We start from the raw sequence: 17,743 nt of genomic DNA, 5'->3' as shown, positions 1-17,743 counted from the left end.
AAACCCTCAGAGAAGACCCACGGCCCCGAGGAGGTGGCTTTTGAGATAGTCCCCTGTGTGTAGTATACCTGTAGCAAGCATTAGCAAATCCCCTCCACGGTTATCAAAATCACACAGGTTTCTGCCACAGCATCTCCCAGAGAAGCCCAGGCAAACTTTACTTTTTTATCCCAGCCCAGAGAACAAGGGCAGGAGTCTCACCAGAAATATTTCTCAGTCAGGTTATAGTAGTCCCACACATACTTTGTCTGTTCAAGTGGGTTTGATGCTACCTATTTTTTAATGGCCTTTTGAACATTTATCCAAGCTGAGAGGGGCCAGATTGAAAGAGATTGTGTTCTGTAGAATGGAGTTAAATACGCTCAAGTCAAGGTTTGAACAATGTAACCAACCAAGTTGAACATGCAAATCAACATGCAAATCCTACCTTTATGGGAAGTGTTACCTCCTCCTCCACTAAGAAAGGACACCTGGTCTGACTATATTATGTTCTTTTTGATGCAAGAAATATAAGGGGCATCCATCACTATGTTGTTAAAGTTACTAATTTTCTTGAATGCTTCATTTGGTTGTTCTTTCAAGCATTGTTTCTGTCACGACTCCCTCACCATTTCTTGGTGATAATCCCAGATTCAAGAATTTGCACTATAAAGCATGGTGGATTTGTTATTCCAGTTATTTCAACAGAGCTAACCAGTCTTCCCTGGTCCCCCAGAATCATCTTGTTCTCTTCATGTTACAGAACCACTGAACATCGCAATAACAGCCAAATGCAACCCATGTCTCTCCAGCCCTTGCAAAAACAATGGGACCTGTAACAATGACCCCATTGAGTTCTACAGATGTACTTGCCCCTTTGGGTTTAAGGTAAGAATCTCAATGGAAAATATTCAGATCACTCAACTCGTAGTTTCACTAAGATATTGCTGAAAATATAAAATGAGACTACAGAATTTCACACAGAAAAGCTCTTTAATAGGCTCAGATAGTTGCCACATGGAAAATAATATCTTCCCATACATTCTTACCCCAGGGGACCTAAATCAACAATAACCGGAATTTTTCCTCTGGTAATCTGAAAAGGACATCTCTCTACATCTGCTATCCATTTCCTAAATTTTATGATTCAATTTTAATTTGGTCCTTAAAGCTTTTGTTTGTTCTGTTTTGATGTGGACTTTGAGGAAATCTTGTTAAGATTTCAGTGTAATTGAAGGATATTATGCTTTGAGTTGGCACGTCACGTACAATTGAATTATAATGCCCAATGTCATTTGGTTTTATAAACAAAAGTTTATTTTAGGATTAGACTCTTTTCACAAATAGGATGACTTTTTCACTTTCTTGCCATTTTAATCATCTCTCCTGAGGGCTTTGTTTTCTGTGGCTTTATTGCAAGCATTAATGACAGTTATTCCGCAAGCACTCATTAAGCATGGCCATTAAGAGTGACTGTTGTAAAATTGTCTAAACGTAAGAGAGGAAGCTGAAATAGGGACAGCTGATGATTACTTTCACTCTTCCAATCATCCAATGAAATCAATGGATAACAATTAGAAGTCAAGCCCCAGCTGCAATTTTACTTTGGAACTGATTCAACAAAGGCCCAACCTGTATGGCTCAGATACTCTCTGGTTAAACCTACTGATCCTTGAACCTCCAGTGAATTCAGGTCTAGCTACCCATCTCCCCATGCTCACCATTACCTAACAAGGCCATTGGAATACTCAAAAATTCCTCCTTGGACTGACAATAAATGCTGTCAGGGTGCATGAGTTTGTCAACCTTTCCTTCTTAAGTCCCTAATCTGTTCTTATTTGCTCACATTCTCTGCCATGTCAATGCCTACCTAGTATTTAATTACCATTAAAATTGGAAGTGTCCCACACAGTCAAAGAGAGAACCTGAAAACACCACACAGACAGCACCGGAGGTTAGGATGGAAAAGGACAAATCACCCTATTATTCTGTTCCTGACTTCTTTAAAGCGGCATCATGGTATCATCAGGATTAAGCGTAGGTAGCAAGAATTAGGTAGCATAAATTGTTCAGACTTAGGAATTGGCCATCTGTGTAATGGGCCAAAAGATGGCAGGTCCTATTGGAAAAAGTCGGCCAGTCCAATTGGAGAGGATGAGAGAAATTGTCTGTGGCTCTGTTAAGATGTAGACCACTGATGCTATCTTGTTTTCCCTGTGGCTCTGTTAAGATGTAGGCCACTGATGCTGTCTTGTTCTCCCTTTGATGAATTATCACTAATTCTGGTTCTCTCGTCCTCTTTAGGGCCAGGACTGTGCCATTCCCATCAATGCCTGCATTAACAACCAGTGCCAAAACGGGGGAACCTGCCGCATTGCAGAGGGAGATAAACGTGGATTCAGGTGTTCATTTAAAAAATCAAATATAAAATTGAACAACTGTAAAAGCAGTTCTTAATACATATGCATGCAAACAGTGCAGATATTTTTGTTGTGAGGTGATAAAAGTTGATAGAAACAGTTTATAGGATAAACTACTTTGAAAGCTGTTTTCTTTCTTCATATTACTGGACTGAATCCAGTTGTTATGTCAAAGAGCAAAAGAATGTTGATGGCTAAATAGTTCAGATGATTACAATGGAAAATTCTGCAGTAGAGATAGTGGGAAATTGAGGAGTAGGTAAATTTAATCATTGAATCCATTTGGTTGCTATCGAAACGGGTACAGTTGGTGTGCTGGACTCAAGGTTTTAGAAGTAGAAAGTTATTTATGGATGTGCTGACAAAAATTGAGCTCCAATAATATCATCAAGGTGATCACAGATTTCCCAAGCAGTTGCCACACAGTGGTGAATATATAGAAGACAATGGCAGAAGAGACAACAAGATGTAACATGATTTAAGAAAGCAAGTGGTGACCAAATGGTTTTGGAGGTCTTGCTGGATTCTGCATGATGAATAGTGTTTTGTTTACCCACTAGTCACCCAATGCTATTTTGTAGATCTAACGATAATTATAGATATATTATCTGTGCCAAGGGAACAGTTAGTTGGAGAATGCTCTTGAACGAATCCTGGGGGAAGAAATTAGTCTAAGTGCATGCAAGAATATCAGCTTCCAGTCGCATTTGTCTCTTTCCATTTGGCTAAATTGACTTCAGTCGATACTTACATGTGCATTTATCTCATGAATTTCTTATTCCTTGTGCTGGGGAAGAACAAGTGATTTTTCTTCGAAAAGGGAGATTCTTATTTAGAAAGCGAGTTGGTTTCAGTGCAATCAGGAAATGACATTTTTATGATTGTTCACAGAAATTCAGAGGAAAAAAATAGTTAAAATTGCATTAGATTAGGTTAAGCAGCACTCAAACTTCCTGCTTCGAAATATTTCAAGTGGAGTCAAGGTCAGAAAGATCATGATGGATTTGTGTGTTTTGCTGTCATGTTTGATTGTAGACGTCTGTTATCTTTGCAAAAGCTTTTCTCATTGCCTGAGGCAAAAAAAAAATGAAAACCTCTCACTCTGAAAGTGGATAGAATCTGGAAATGTCCCTGGAAATGTTATTTCTGCGTAAAGAATGTGATCAAGCTTCACTTGAAATTTCCACATCCTACGGACAATTTCACAAATAAAAGTGTCACCCTCAAGTCTGGCCCAGTCCATCAATAAGTCCTGCCCAGGATGCCTTTATTTATCCTGGAGAGAGTTCAGTGGTCCGATGTAATGATGAATAGAATCCAAAAATGTCCAATAAAATTCATATTTTTGACCTTCAGACTTCTGCAACAGTTTGGCCCTGAGTTGACACAAAGCTTTGATCTCACTAAAGATTTGAGAAAGGAGAATGGGTAAAGCAGCGTAATTTTCTGTCAGCAACTGCTCATTCTTCAAGCTCAATAAAAATTGATAGTATTTTCTCTTCATCACCTGCCTTTCTGAGATGAGCCTTAGTATAATTGCCTTGAAATGGAATCACATGGCGCTGTTCTTGTCAAGCATTTTTGCAATTGAAAATCAATTTAAATTGGAATAAATCCAGTTGATTGTGTGTTTAAAGATGTTTGACTATTTCTAAGTCCAACCACGCCAATCAAGAAATTTCACCAGACTCTCCAGGTTCTCTCTGACACAATTTTGATCTTCGGTCTTCATGCGAAGATGTCATTCCATTTCAGTTTAGATCTTGGGGTTGTGGGGGCATCTATTGTTAGGGCATTCTCTGTAGAACATGAGCTTGATCCCATAGCACCAAACAGGACATCCTGCAGATTACCAAAAGAAAAACAGAGATAAACCCTCCCCTCTCCCGGATATCAGAATGTATTGATCTGCCACTCACTCCAACCCAAAACCCCATTTTACAGCTCTTCCCTGCTCTCTCTCTCCCCCTCCCCCACCTCGCTGTCACTTTCAAACCCACCTTCCCAAGATCAGACCTCTCTCCCTGAACCTTCACATTTTCCCCTTCCTTGAGTTCCTCCTTTTCTTATATTCATAGACATACAATATGGCAACAGGCCCTTGGTGCTTTGAGCCCTTATGAACTGTAAAAGAAACATTTACATGTATCCGCTTTTATTCATCCCACATTCTCTTTAACTTCACCTGCATTCCAACATTTACTGAGATTCCAGGGCTAATTTGCAATGACCATCTAAATAGCCAACCCACAAGCCTTTAGAATATGGGAGGAAACTGAAATATCCAATGGAAATCCACACAGTCACCAAGAGATTGTGCAAACTCCACGCAAGCTAGAGGTCAGGTTTTAAACTGGGTCATTGGAGCTATGAGGCAGTGTCTCTGCTGACTGCACCATAGGGCCATTCCCAGTCAATCTCCAAACCCTGCGATCACTGATGCCCGCAGCCACACCTTGTCTGGTCTATTAACCTTCGACTCTGACTCAGGCCACATTGGCTCAGGGGTGTCCTGCAATAACTACCCCAGGACATGTCTCAACTTCCATTGCAGTGCTCCAAAAGGAGTTTCTACCACTACATGTACCCAAATTACATGGAGGTCAACTGGCCTGGAACTGCTCTGTTGAAATTTTTGAGGTGTGAAAATGCCCAGATATGGTCATTATGTAGCATCTGATAATGGCAGTGCTGTTGAAATGAAATACGTTCACACACACATGAGGGTGAACCAGTAACTGACTTTTATTTGAATTTCACCTGCTGCTCTAAGGGTACGAGCCGCTTCCTGACTGTACATGTTGGTTTGTGGGAGTGACAGAACTAGGCGGCCAGGAAGTGAAGACATTACCTAGGCAATGCGGACTTCTCCTGAGAAGGGAAGGGGGTCCGTGCCTTCTTGCGCCAACCGACTGGGGTGGCAATCCGGCCCGTCTAATCGTGCGATCGCTCAACCCGCTACAATTACCTGTTTTATTCTGGGGGGGAGGCGGAAATCAACTATATAACTCTGAAAACTAAAGTATCACAGTTTTATTTTCAGAATTTATATCAAAGTAAAGACATGGATATATTCTTCCTTCAGCACTGTTACCACGAGAGCTCTGGTTTCATTAAACCTCTGTGACATTGGCAGTATTATCACGTGATGAATCACGTTAAATTCTAAAATAGAGGCAACTGAATCAAACTCAGTGAAGGGCAGCGAGAAGGAAACCACACTTATGAGGAACAGTTCAGATATTCTAAATTAAACTCTGAGGTGTACCTAGAACACCAGCAATCAAAACAGCAGAGGGCAGGAATTAACCAATGACCTCCAGTAGTAAGCCAGCAGTCAAGCTTCTGCTGTAAACGTCGGCACTGAAATTGACTCTCAATGCTTGTGGGGGTGAGGGGAGGACTGTGCAGGGCTGATGCACTTCAATCCTCTTTAATGCAACAAGCTGTCTTGAATTTCTATTTCTGAGACTTTTGATCCAGGACTACTCTGAATCTCAACTCTCATAACTTTGAAAACTCAGGGAGTTATAGAAGTAACCTTTTCTGCAATGAAAGTTTTGAATGCTTCAGTATTTTCTTTCATCGGGAAGAGAGGGAGTATACTCTGAAGCATTAAAATAACCGGGCGGTGTAGTGAGATATCATGTACTTCTCCAGCATATTAATGACTGCTGGAGAACAATAAGGATATTATACAAGCTCCCATTAGAGTGTAGAAGGTGTAGAGAGGGGAATATTACACTGTTTAGACAGGAATGTGAAGTTGTGGTCACAGTCAAATCAGTTAGGATCTTCTGAAATGGTGGAGTAGGTTAGAGGGGCTGAATAGCCTTTTTCTGTTTCTCCTTTCTGTCCTCATCTTAAAGCAAACCACCAGGTCAACTCTGGTTTGAAAGGAGCTGCAGAAGGACATGCTGAGAGCAGCACCGCACGGTGAAGCTGCAACATGGGGCCAAGTGTAAACCATTAGCAACCAAAGCATGCCACAGAGAGCGTTAAGAAATCACTTGACGACTGAGTCAGATTGAAACTCTGCAGTCCTGCTAGTTAGGAATGGCACTGGACAAGTACCAACTATTGTGGGGGGTGGGGGGGTGACCTGCCAAGGACACACAAAGCCCAGCATGCGAGTGCTTAAACAACGAGACTGTAGCATTCACCACCACGTACAGCCAAAAAGGCTGAGAGTGTGTTCCATCCAGGCTTCCCTGAGACCCTGCCATCACAGAAGCCAGTCTTCGTTCAATTTGATTCACTCTGTGTGATATTGAGAAACAGCTGAGTGTTAGATACAGCCAAGTCGGAGAGATGAGATAGCACTTTAACTGCGGCACATAAAACCAACCTTTTGGTGCTGGCTATACATCTGAGTTGTTCCAGAATGGTTACAAAGCTAGCATCCCTTGAACAACATGGAAAATTGCCTAGATATGTCCTTTTCACCAAAAATAAATCCAATCAACTTCCCAACTGGTCTACTCTCAATCATCATAAATGAAATGGAATGTGTTATCAGCCTGGTGTCCTGCACCCCTCCAACTCCAGACCTCATAACAGTTGTGAGTCTGGTCAATTCCAGAGGTGATAAAAGATCCCTTGCATTGATTGAACATTTGTATTGGATCAATGAGCTCAAGTGAAACTTGCAATGGACATCAAGAGGAAAACAGATCAATAGTTGGATGGCATAATTAGCGTAGCGGTTAGACCCATGGTGGTACAGTCCCAGCGATCTGGGTTCAAAACCGGTGCAGAATGCAAGGAGTTTGTACCTTCTCCCTGTGGTTTCCTCCAGGTGTTCCAGTTTCCTCCCACATTCCAAAGACCTGAAAGGTTAGTTGGTTAATTGGTCACATGGATGTATTTTGCTGGCACATGCTTGTTGCCATGGTCTTCCTCTAAGTTAAATAAATGATCCTACCCCCATATCTCTGCATGAACTACATGGGGCAGAGCCACCTTTAGTGGCTTCGTCATTAACCTTGTTTCCATCAGCAGGTCAGAGGTCCAATTACATTTGCACAATGTTCAGTTCATTCACAACTCCAGAACAAATAAAGGTTCATACCAGCATAAGACAGACTTTGACCACATGGGTTGACGAGTGGCAAGTCACACATTCACACCAGGACATGAATCATCACAAGAGAGAATCTCAAAGCCTCCCTTTGACATTTAGTTGCCTTGTTGTCATCATGCTTCCTATAATCAACATCCTGGGGTTACCATGAACTGGAAATGTAAACATCATGACAAGAAGAGGTCAAAGTCAGTAAGCGAAATCACTTCCTAACATCCCAGATGTTCCCAGCATCTGCAAAGCACAAGATAGGAGTGTAACAGAAAACATTTTGCCTTCCTTTATGAATGTTTTCAAGAGGATCTGCACTAACCCAAGCAAAGCAAATCACTTGGTTGACATCTTACCTGCCATCCTAAACAATAATTCCCTCCACCACCACTGGCACCATTTCCAAGATGCACTTGTTACATACCATGCTAATCCAATAGCATCTTCATGACCATGAGGATAAGATTTCAGATTTATTGTCAGAGTACATACATGACATCACATACAGCCCTGAGATTCTTTTTTCTTACTGGTCTGGCAGAATTAACTGGTAGTGCAAAAATAAACTGTACACAGAATAAACATGTAAACAAAGAACTATAAACAGGTAACAAATGCAAACAAACTGTGCAATGCAGAGAAAATAAAAAGAATATCAATAAAGTGCACAAGAGTCCTTAAATGAGTCCCTGATTGAGTTTGTCATTGAGAAGTCTGAGGGTGGAGGGGGAGAAGTTGCCACTAAACTTGGTGGGGCAAGTCTGGTGGCACCTGGATCTCTTTCCTGATGGCAGCAGTGAGAACAGAGTGTATGCTGGGTGGTGTGGGTCTTCGATGATTGCTGCTGCCCTCTGATGGCAGCGTTCTCTGTGGATGTACTCAATGGTGGGAAGGGTTTTGCCTGTAATGTTCTGGGATGAGTGAAGATGGCTGGCAAGACCAACACTTGAAGGTTCCCTTTCAAGTTACACAAAAGCGAGGCTTGGGTATACTTTGCCAGTGGTTCTGAATCCTGGTGTTCCTTACCTAACAGTATTATGTAGTTGCCTACACCAAAAGGACCATGGTGATTCAAAAATGTGGCTTCAACTACTGGCTCTTCATTTGGAAAGCAAATAAATAAATATTTACCTGATTGCAGGGGACACACAGTTGTTTACAGAAGGGAACAATGATGCAATCTGTTAGGAAGTACCTAAGAAGGATATAAATCCTTGAACAGGTTTACTGCCTCTGGTCTAATTTCAAATCCCATGATAAAGAGAATTGCTTGGCTGATGATTCAATTGGAATCGGATAGAGTGGAGCCCAAATTTCAAGGGAGAAGCGGGACAATGTGAATGGGATATATTTGCCATCGTGTTCCCACCAGCTCCCAAGCCCATTTTAGCTGTTACTTGGTCATTATTCAATGAAAGCTTCACTTTATGGCATCTTCATTTTATTTTCTTCTGTTGCAGGTGCTTCTGCCTTCCAGGTTTTGAGGGACGACTGTGTGAAGTAAACCCTGATGACTGCGTCGATAATGACTGTGAAAATAACTCCACGTGTGTAGATGGAATCAACAACTATGCCTGCCTTTGCCCACCCAATTACACAGGTATTAATTGTCACATATTGCATCTCCAACAGGTATTGCTATTTTCATCTCAGGTCAGGGGTTCACACATAGGTAAATATGTAGGTTTTTAGAGTGTGTGTATTTGCATTCTGAATAGTGGGGAGGGGGGATGATATCTCCCTTCATCCATAACCATGTGCAAGTTTTGGATTCTTGCCCCATTTCTCCCATTCCCACTCTCACCTTCCCTCATGTGGCACACACCTAGAGGCCTGTCCTCTGTCTGGAAATTTTGCCCAACAAACCAGCGATTCCAGTTGCCTTTGAGTGCAAGTCAAGGGAAGGGGACATCGATCAGGTTCCAAGCTCTCTAGAGTGCTTGAAAAAGTACAATTGAGAAATCGAGGTGCAAGCAGGCTTTAATTAGATCACTCATGTAATTGTACTGCCGTGCTCCATAGGCGATCAAAGGCCAGTCAGCAATGCGCTTTGAGTCTGAAGAGAGAAAGGTCTTTACTTCTGGTTCAACTTTACACACTTGTCGTTCTTGCAGACACGTTTAGTGTAGTGTTTATTGCAGCACCAGCAACACGGGTTCAAACCTGGTGCTATTTGAATGAAGTTTGTACATTCTCCCCATGTCCGCGTGGCTTTCTCCCTCCCTTCAAAAACATACGGGCTTTGAAGGTTAATTGGTGTATTTGGGCGGCATGAGGGGGTTGGCCTGAAGGGCCTATTACTTGTATCTCTAAATTAAAGAAAAATCTTGGCAAGAATGCACCATACAGCCCCTGATGTCTGCACTACCATTGAATTTAATCCAATCTTGGCCTCCGATCCTAATTCCCACAGACCAGTAATTTGCCAATCTTAATCCTGAGTATTTCAATACCTGAGGGAGAAAATCCCAGATCCACCAGCCTCAAGAAGAAGTTCCTCTCATCTTTGTTTGAAGCATTTTGAAACTAGTTCTAGATATTTCTGCTGGGAGAAACGTCCTCTCAATATGCCCTTAATTGTTTCAAATTGTTCCAATTTCTAGTTAGTTTCACTGCTTCCATTTCTTGTTTACTGTTCTTATTTTCTTTCCAACCTTTCTTCCCCTTCCCATTGATCTCTCTCTCTCTCCCCACCTCTCTACCTGTCTCTCCTCCACTCCCTCCTTCTGTTCAATACCCTATTAAATCTTTGCCCCTCCACAGCTTCTCCCCCTCCCCTCCTTTGATGTACCTGATATCACCCCTTCCTACTTTAGTCTAAATAAAGGGTTCCAATCAGAAATGCTGACTGATCATTTCTCTCACTTCCAGGAGTGTAAGGATCAACCTTCACTTACAAGTGAAACTGTTCAGACTTTAGCACTAATTGGAACTAATTTAACCATCTTACTTGGAAGCATGATTTGATTTGGTGATATTGGGAATGGGTATAACAAGGGCAGCACAGTTAACAACTTTTACCATGCCTGTGACCTGGGTTCAAATCTGGCCCTGTCTGTAAGGAGTTTGTACATTCTCCTCATGGCCTGTGTGGGTTTCCTCACACCCTCCAAAAGCATAAAGGTAAATTTCATCCCTTTGCTCTGTCTCAGGCAGCAGATTACCCAGTAAAACAATCCACAGCTTCCTTCAAGCCATTGTGCATATCTTCCATAATATGTCTAGACAGCAGATGCCAATGGTACAGAGTCCAAAACCCAGCAGCAATAGATGTGCACCATGACAAAGGGTTACTTAAACAAAAGTTGCTTTTAATTATCTTTTCACATGAAAACAGAATCAAACTTTAACTTATTACTATCAACTTACTTAACCCCCCCCCCCCAACTCTAATTCTAAGCGCACGTGTGTGTAATGTGTATATAAGTGTAGAAAAGTTCTTTGGTTCACAGTCCAATCTCATTGGTTGCAGGCAATTCTTGTACTGTGCACAGAAGTTAGCATTAATAAAGTTCACCAGGGTTTGGTGCTTAATAGGCAAATGGTTACCACTCAGGAAGGTTCTTGTTGGTTTTCAGAGAGAGATTCCTTTTGTTCCAGGACATCCGCACCTGATTCCTTTTTAATCAGTCTTGCTGACGGAACCTGCCCCCTTCAGGGTTCTCCAGATGATCCTCTTTCTTTCCGGTCGCGACAGAGTTCCCTTCAGACAGCAAGCCTTCTCCTTTGACCAGTCAGGCTTTCAAAGTTTGCCAGCTTGTCTCTCTGGGCCAAAGTTTCTATCTCTCCTCTCTCTCATTCCCTCCCTCCCTCTCTGAGAGAAAAGCTGTTCTGCCTCTACCTGCAAAGATAATTTGCTCTTCCAGACAAGCTGCTGCTGTTTGTTGCTCCTTTGTTGCCTTTTGCAAAATAGCACTCCACAAAAGTCCTGCAAAAATTCTATGTTTTAAAATGTTTGTGTGCAACCTGCTCTAACAATCATCCCAAACCATCTCTAAATACTCTATCACACCAAGTAATGGTGTGATTGTGTGAATCTCATTTTTGCTTACTCAGGATAGATATTTAATTAACAGATAAAGCAATGTTTCTTTTCCCCAATACTTCATCCCCAACCCCAGCTTCTTGCCCAACACTCCTGACACCAATTGTACTTGCCAAAGTTTCACCAAATAAGTTCTGCTAAAACAGCACAAATCAACACACCTCCTAATCGTTCTGAAAAAGGATTATTGGTATGAGACACTGCTTCACTTGGTAAGCCATCAGGAAATACTCAACACATTTTGTTGAATCCTGAGATATTTACTTTCAATCAGGCGAGATAAATTTGGCTTGATCACCTCACCAAACTGGTAGCTCCACCTTGCAAAAAAAGACCTCAAGCACAGCAAAAAGATTGTAATAAAATACAAATTCAAAGAAAGTATTTTGAGCTTTCAAGGCAGCTCTTTAAACTTCTCTCCAGGGTGTTCTATGATTTCCAAGTTTTCACAATGCAGCCCACATGTGTTGATCCTTTTCATCTTAAAGGAATGGCATGTGGTTCCCAGGCAATGATTAACTCCAATCTAAACCACAAAGCATGGAGTCCATAAAAAGGATTAAAATCGAAAGTCAAATGATTGGGGTTTTCTGAATTTTAAACAGATCAGACACAATCCAAACTCCACAGGGAGTTTTTATCACATCTGCCCATGAATGTACATATAGAATCTATTCCTGTTGGTAAACTGATTTACACTCTATGATGAGGATCTTAAAGGCTCCAAATGCTGCTTTATTTTACAGTGACGTGGATATTAAGATGATGATTTTTTTTTTGTTTTGTTTTTAAATGCCCTGGATCTTTTCAGAATGTTCTTTATTCCAAATTAGTTCACTTTTGCCTGAGTAAGATGAACTTTATTGATACAAAACGGTCACTGGTTTGGCAAGGTAAATTCTGTTCCTTGTACAAATCTCCTTTACTGATGCTGAAGGTGTCCAGCAAATTCCTTGATCACTGTCTTAAATGTTAAGGAAAAAGGAGACTTACGATGAGTCTCAACATTTACGGTTCATGATTGCTAAAGAGTATTGAAGTTAAATGGGTACCTTTATTAAATTCTTCAGGCATTTCAAAGAGTTTTGTGTCAAGAATTGCTGTTAATTCAGCCTGAAGCAAACACAATAACTGTAAACAACAAATGCCTAATTAACTAGCTTGTATGGTGTAGAACTGCAGATGGGATACCGTCCATTGATCTTCTACCTCTTTATCCACAGGCGAGCTTTGTGAAGAGGTTATAGATTATTGTGTCCCAAAGTTCAACTCCTGCCAGCATGGCTCCAAATGTATCTCAAAGGACAGGAAGTACAGGTGGGTACTTGGAACTCAGCATTGAACCACTGTTCTGGTTCATGTGGAACAACTCATTGATGTGGAAGAATTTCTTGTAAAGAAGTCAAACTTCCCGTTTGTTTCCTCACAGCCTCAAGAAAAGAAACAATTATACAGAACTGTTCCATGTCTCTAGAGGATGCTGAAGGGCTTCACTGCCATTAAACTACTTTAGGGGTAGAGGCAAAGGTGGCCAGTCATTTATCAGTGACAAGGTCCCCAGACGAGAAATGAGGTGAATCATTAGAGAAGCTGGTTAAATGCCAATGGATGCTTGACAATACAACTCGATTTCAAATTTCTGAATTTCATATTTAATGTCAGAGTACATACATGGCGTCACATACAACCCTGAGATTCCTTTTACCTGTGGGCAAGGCAGAATTTGTACACATGCAAACAAACTGTGCAATACACAGAGAGAATTGTTTTTAAATAATGAAAAACTAAGAGACCTTAAATAAGTCCCTGATTGAGCTTGTGTTGAGAAGTCTGATGGTGGAGGGGGAGCAGCTGTTCCTGAACCTGGTGGTGCAAGTCTTGTGGCACCAATACCTCTTTCCTGATGGCAGCAGTGAGAACAGAGCGTGAGCTGGATGATATGGATCCTTAATGATTGCTGCTGCTCTCCAACAGCAGTGTTCCCTGTAGATGTTCTCGATAGTGGGGAGGGATTTGCCTGTGACGTCCTGGGCTGTGTGTATTACCTTTTGTAGGGCTTTACACTCAGGGGTATTGGTGTCCCCAGACCAGACCATGATGCAGCCGGACACCAGACTTTACATCACAGTCAAGGCCTTTGAAAATTCTTTCCTTTTTATAGCTCTTTGGTGCTGTGCTGGAGGGTCAGTTTGGATTATCTACCTCTGTACCTCACTGATTAAGAGGAGCCTGTCCTCAAACTCACGTGACCATTCTGCCACCTTCACACAGACATGAAGATTATAAGCCAGGTTAGGTCACAGCAGCTTAGAGTGATCTTCACTATTACTTGTTGTTCACTCTTCTATTTTGTTCTCCAGTAAAGATCAAGAACATCACAGCCAACCTAAAGACATTTAAATGTCAGAAGTGGAATATTATGGACGTCAAAAATCTCTTGTGATTTCCCCAGCAAAACCTGCTTTCGTTCATAATGTTTCTAAATTTCCCCACCACCTAATGTTCATCCTGTCCCAGTTTCAATTATTACACAAAAACAAATGTTCGTGTGGTGCTTTTAACCAAACAAGATGTTTCTAGCTGTTTCCAACAGAAGATCAGACAGCCTGCCACTTCAGGAGAGCAAATTCAGAAGACGTTTTAATAAACATCTTGCAGTCTCAAACTTCTGGTCTTGGCAATTGGGGGCACAACCTCCAATGTAATCTCATTAGCCTGAATGGTTAACACTAGCCGCTTTCAGGTGTATCCTCTGCCTTGAGGGTGGATGCAGGAGCGGATCCCAGCCTGAAGACTCACCTTTCAGGTGGCAGCCCTAAAAGGCTGCTACAGCCCACCTGAAAGGGTCTGTTTTTCCAGAGGTGCCTCGTAGCACCTCCGCATCTGAAGGAAGCAAGGCAACTGGCACCACCCGTCATAAATATATGACATAGCAATGGCCAGCTTCCCTACCCATAATCCCCCACGCAGGTGGAACCGCTCTGTGTTTCCCACACAGTTCCAGCTGCGTGGGGATTTATGAATAGGGAAGACCGCCATTACTATGCCGCATTTTGAGTGGCAGAGAGCGGCCCCGGTGCAGGAGTGGCCAGCCAGGCTGTCACAGCCCACACTGGCTGCCCCTGCCCCAACGTCCCCACCGCCTCCCCCTCCCCACTGCCTGAAGCCCCCTCCCTACTGCCTGAAGCCTCCCGTCCTGCTACCTGACAGCCCCCCTCCCCACTGCCTGAAGCCCCCCGCCCCATTGCCTGACAGACCCTGCCTTACTGGGGAGTGGAGGTCAATGGTATGTCAGAGCAGGGGCGGCTGGTGGGCAACATCGAGGCAAGGGTGGCCAGGGGGGGATGTCGGGGCAGGGGCAGCTAGCAGGGGACGTTAGGGCAGGGGCAGCCAGCGAGGGACGTCGGGGCAGGGGCAGCAGGGAGGGGGCTGTCAGACAGTGGGGAGGGGGCTGTCAGGCAGCAGGGAGTTGGGTCGCCGGCTGATAGTGTCATCAGCTCACCCCTTTGCAGCCGCTTTCAGCTGGCTGCATTCAGGTGCGTCAGGGAATTTGGCTGATCCGCAGATTATCCCTCCTGGAGGGAGGTTGTGGGAGAGGGCTGAAAACAGATGGACAAATTAAGTTCGAGATCAGGAATATCAGGAGCAAAAGAAAACTGAGTGTTGAAAGCTTGGAAATAGGAATGGATAATTAAGATACTTAAAAGGTATTTGGACAGGTGCATGGATAGGAAAGCCAAGGAAAGGCCATGGCATTTCGGATGAGTATGACTAACTCAGAAAAGCACATCGATCAGTATGGATAATGCAGGTCAAAGGCCCTATGTGCTATTTAGTCCTAGTTCTTCATGACTCCAATATCATGACTGATTCTTAACATCCAAAATTATACTTTTCACTATTTTGATTAATCAGTAGCCCAGACTCTGCAACTCTGCTGGAGAACTCCAGAGATTCACTTTCCTCTGAATGAAGGAGTTATGCTTTATCCCTGCCTTAATGGCCTATTCCTTATTTTGAGATTGTGATCTCGGTATCCAAGGACTTCATCGGTGCATCTAGGCCACACATGTCAAACTCTGGCCCGCGGGCCAAATTTGGTCTGCGATATAATTATATTTGGCCCGCAAGATCATATCAAAAATGTATTAGAGGTGGCCCGCTGGCCGCCGCGCCAGTATAGCGCATGCACAGTAACCGCTGTGTCCCAGGGTGAGAGAGAGAGAGAAAAATCCTGGTCCTTGAAAAGTAGTGGTGGGTTTTATAAACACGCTGTCATGTCCCCCCGCCCACCCCCCCACCGCAGCGCAGCCTGGCCAGTGTCAGGGGAAGCCAAGGCCGCTTCCCAGCGCCCGGAACCCCAGTGGCACAGCGTTTCTTGGAGCTGCAGATGGAGTCGGGACGCCGGAGGGAAGATTGGGGCTCCCCGCCGGGCGATGGGGGCGCCGGCCGCCTGCCGCCCTGCGCCTTCCCACCGGACCAGCGGCGGGTGCCCGGAGTACACGTGGAGAGCGAGGCTGGTCGGGCAGGTAGGGTGGAACCCCCCCGCCAATCTCGGGAGTGGCGTGGGCTGGATCGGGATTAGCCGCGCTCACCTGCTCCTCCACCGTTGATTGGGATCCCAGCGCGGTCCTGAGCGCGGAGACTGCCCTGGAAAGGTCCTGGGACACTAGCACGGAAAGAAAAGGGGGTCCAGGAGAAACTCAGCAGGTCAAGGGGGGTCCGGGAGAAACTCAGCAGGTCAAGGGAGGTCCAGGAGAAACTCAGCAGGTCAAGGGGGATCCGGGAGAAACTCAGCAGTCAAAGGGGGATCCGGGAGAAACTCAGCAGGTCAAAGGGGGATCCGGGAGAAACTCAGCAGGTAAAAGGGGGGTCCGAGAGAAACTCAGCAGGTCAAGGGGGAGGGGTCCGGGAGAAACTCAGAAGGTCAAGGGGAGGGGGTCCAGGAGAAACTCAGCAGGTCAAGGGGGGTCCGGGAGAAACTCAGCAGGTCAAGGGAGGTCCGGGAGAAACTCAGCAGGTCAAGGGATGTCCGGGAGAAATTCAGCAGGTCAAGGGGGGTCCGGCAGAAACTCAGGGGGGGCCTGACCTCGCCAGGACCGTTGCCCACTCCCCATCCCTGCCGCAGGCCGACCCGCGACTCACAGTGACGGGGCCGCTGATCCGCTGAGATGCCGCCCTGCAGCGAGAGCCAATGCCCCCGCACTGTCGTATTCCAACCCGATCGCCCGCAAACCCCGCCCTCCCGCACACAGGCCTGAGTAAGTATTATGAACTTTAATCTCAGGATAAAACGATCTTCCAATAGTTTCATGTCACAGTGATAAATATATTCCTGGTTAAAAATGGTCCTGCACCTGGATACAAGCTCATTAGGCATAAAACTTGAAAAGTGTGTAAATCAAAGGATATCTTTACCAATGGAAAAAGGGCATGGCAAATAACCCTGCTAGAGTTCATGCCCACAATCAGTCACCCTTTTGATTGTTTCAGGAATCATGTTATTCTCCCACATTCTCAATAGCGCTCAGATTTTACTATTTGACAGCACACTAGCAACATTTGACAAATCCTCTATAGAGAAATATTGAATATTTTATTTCTCATTTGTTAATGCTTCTGGAAAGAGTTTATCCAAAACTATTATTAAACATTTATTTTAATAAGAAAAAGTTTAACATTACATATGTTGAAAGAAGAGAAAACATGCAGATGTTGTTGAAAATTTTCAATAAATATTTAGTTCGGCCCTCGACTTAGTCCAAGTTTTTAATTTTGGCCCTCCGTGAATTTGAGTTTGACACCCCTGATCTAGGCTGTCAAGCCCCACAAGAATGTTACACTTTCATCTCATTTCTCTAAACTCGAGAGCAAATGCACATTCTACTAAATTACTCTTTGATGACAAAGCTGCCACTCCCGGGATCATTCGGGGTGAGCCTTTGCAGTGTTCCCTATGTGGCATTACTTTCTTGTTGAGATACAGTCTTATTTCAGCTGTGATCTTACCAGAGAATTAGTAAGAAGTAAATCACAAAATCCTGTAGACACTATGGTTGAAGTAAAAACACGAGATTTTGGAGAAGCTCAGCAGGTCCAATAGTGTCCTCTATGTAGCAACGGCAGGGATTTTTTTGCAAAAAGATTTACTACATGAAGGACACTGTTGGACCTGATGAACCTCTCCAAAATCTCATGTTTTTACAGGGAATTAGTAAGAAATCT

At 43.6% G+C, this 17,743-nt stretch overlaps 1 protein-coding gene across 4 annotated transcripts in view; it reads left to right on the top strand.

Moving 5' to 3' along the window:
• The window catches only part of LOC138743649 (slit homolog 3 protein-like), a 726,007-nt gene that overhangs the window by 680,650 nt on the left and 27,614 nt on the right, over positions 1 to 17,743 (top strand). For all 4 annotated transcript variants that reach the window (XM_069899177.1, XM_069899179.1, XM_069899178.1 and 1 more), the window contains 4 exons: positions 743 to 867; positions 2,284 to 2,381; positions 8,934 to 9,073; positions 12,742 to 12,835. In XM_069899177.1, coding sequence (XP_069755278.1) covers positions 743 to 867; positions 2,284 to 2,381; positions 8,934 to 9,073; positions 12,742 to 12,835 — 457 coding nt within the window. The remainder of the gene's footprint in view (positions 1 to 742; positions 868 to 2,283; positions 2,382 to 8,933; positions 9,074 to 12,741; positions 12,836 to 17,743) is intronic.

This window comes from Narcine bancroftii, chromosome 9 (genome assembly GCF_036971445.1).
Source record: "Narcine bancroftii isolate sNarBan1 chromosome 9, sNarBan1.hap1, whole genome shotgun sequence".
Lineage (NCBI taxonomy): Eukaryota > Metazoa > Chordata > Chondrichthyes > Torpediniformes > Narcinidae > Narcine > Narcine bancroftii.
Note: the sequence above shows the minus strand (reverse complement) of the source record. Positions and strands in the feature narration are given on the sequence as shown.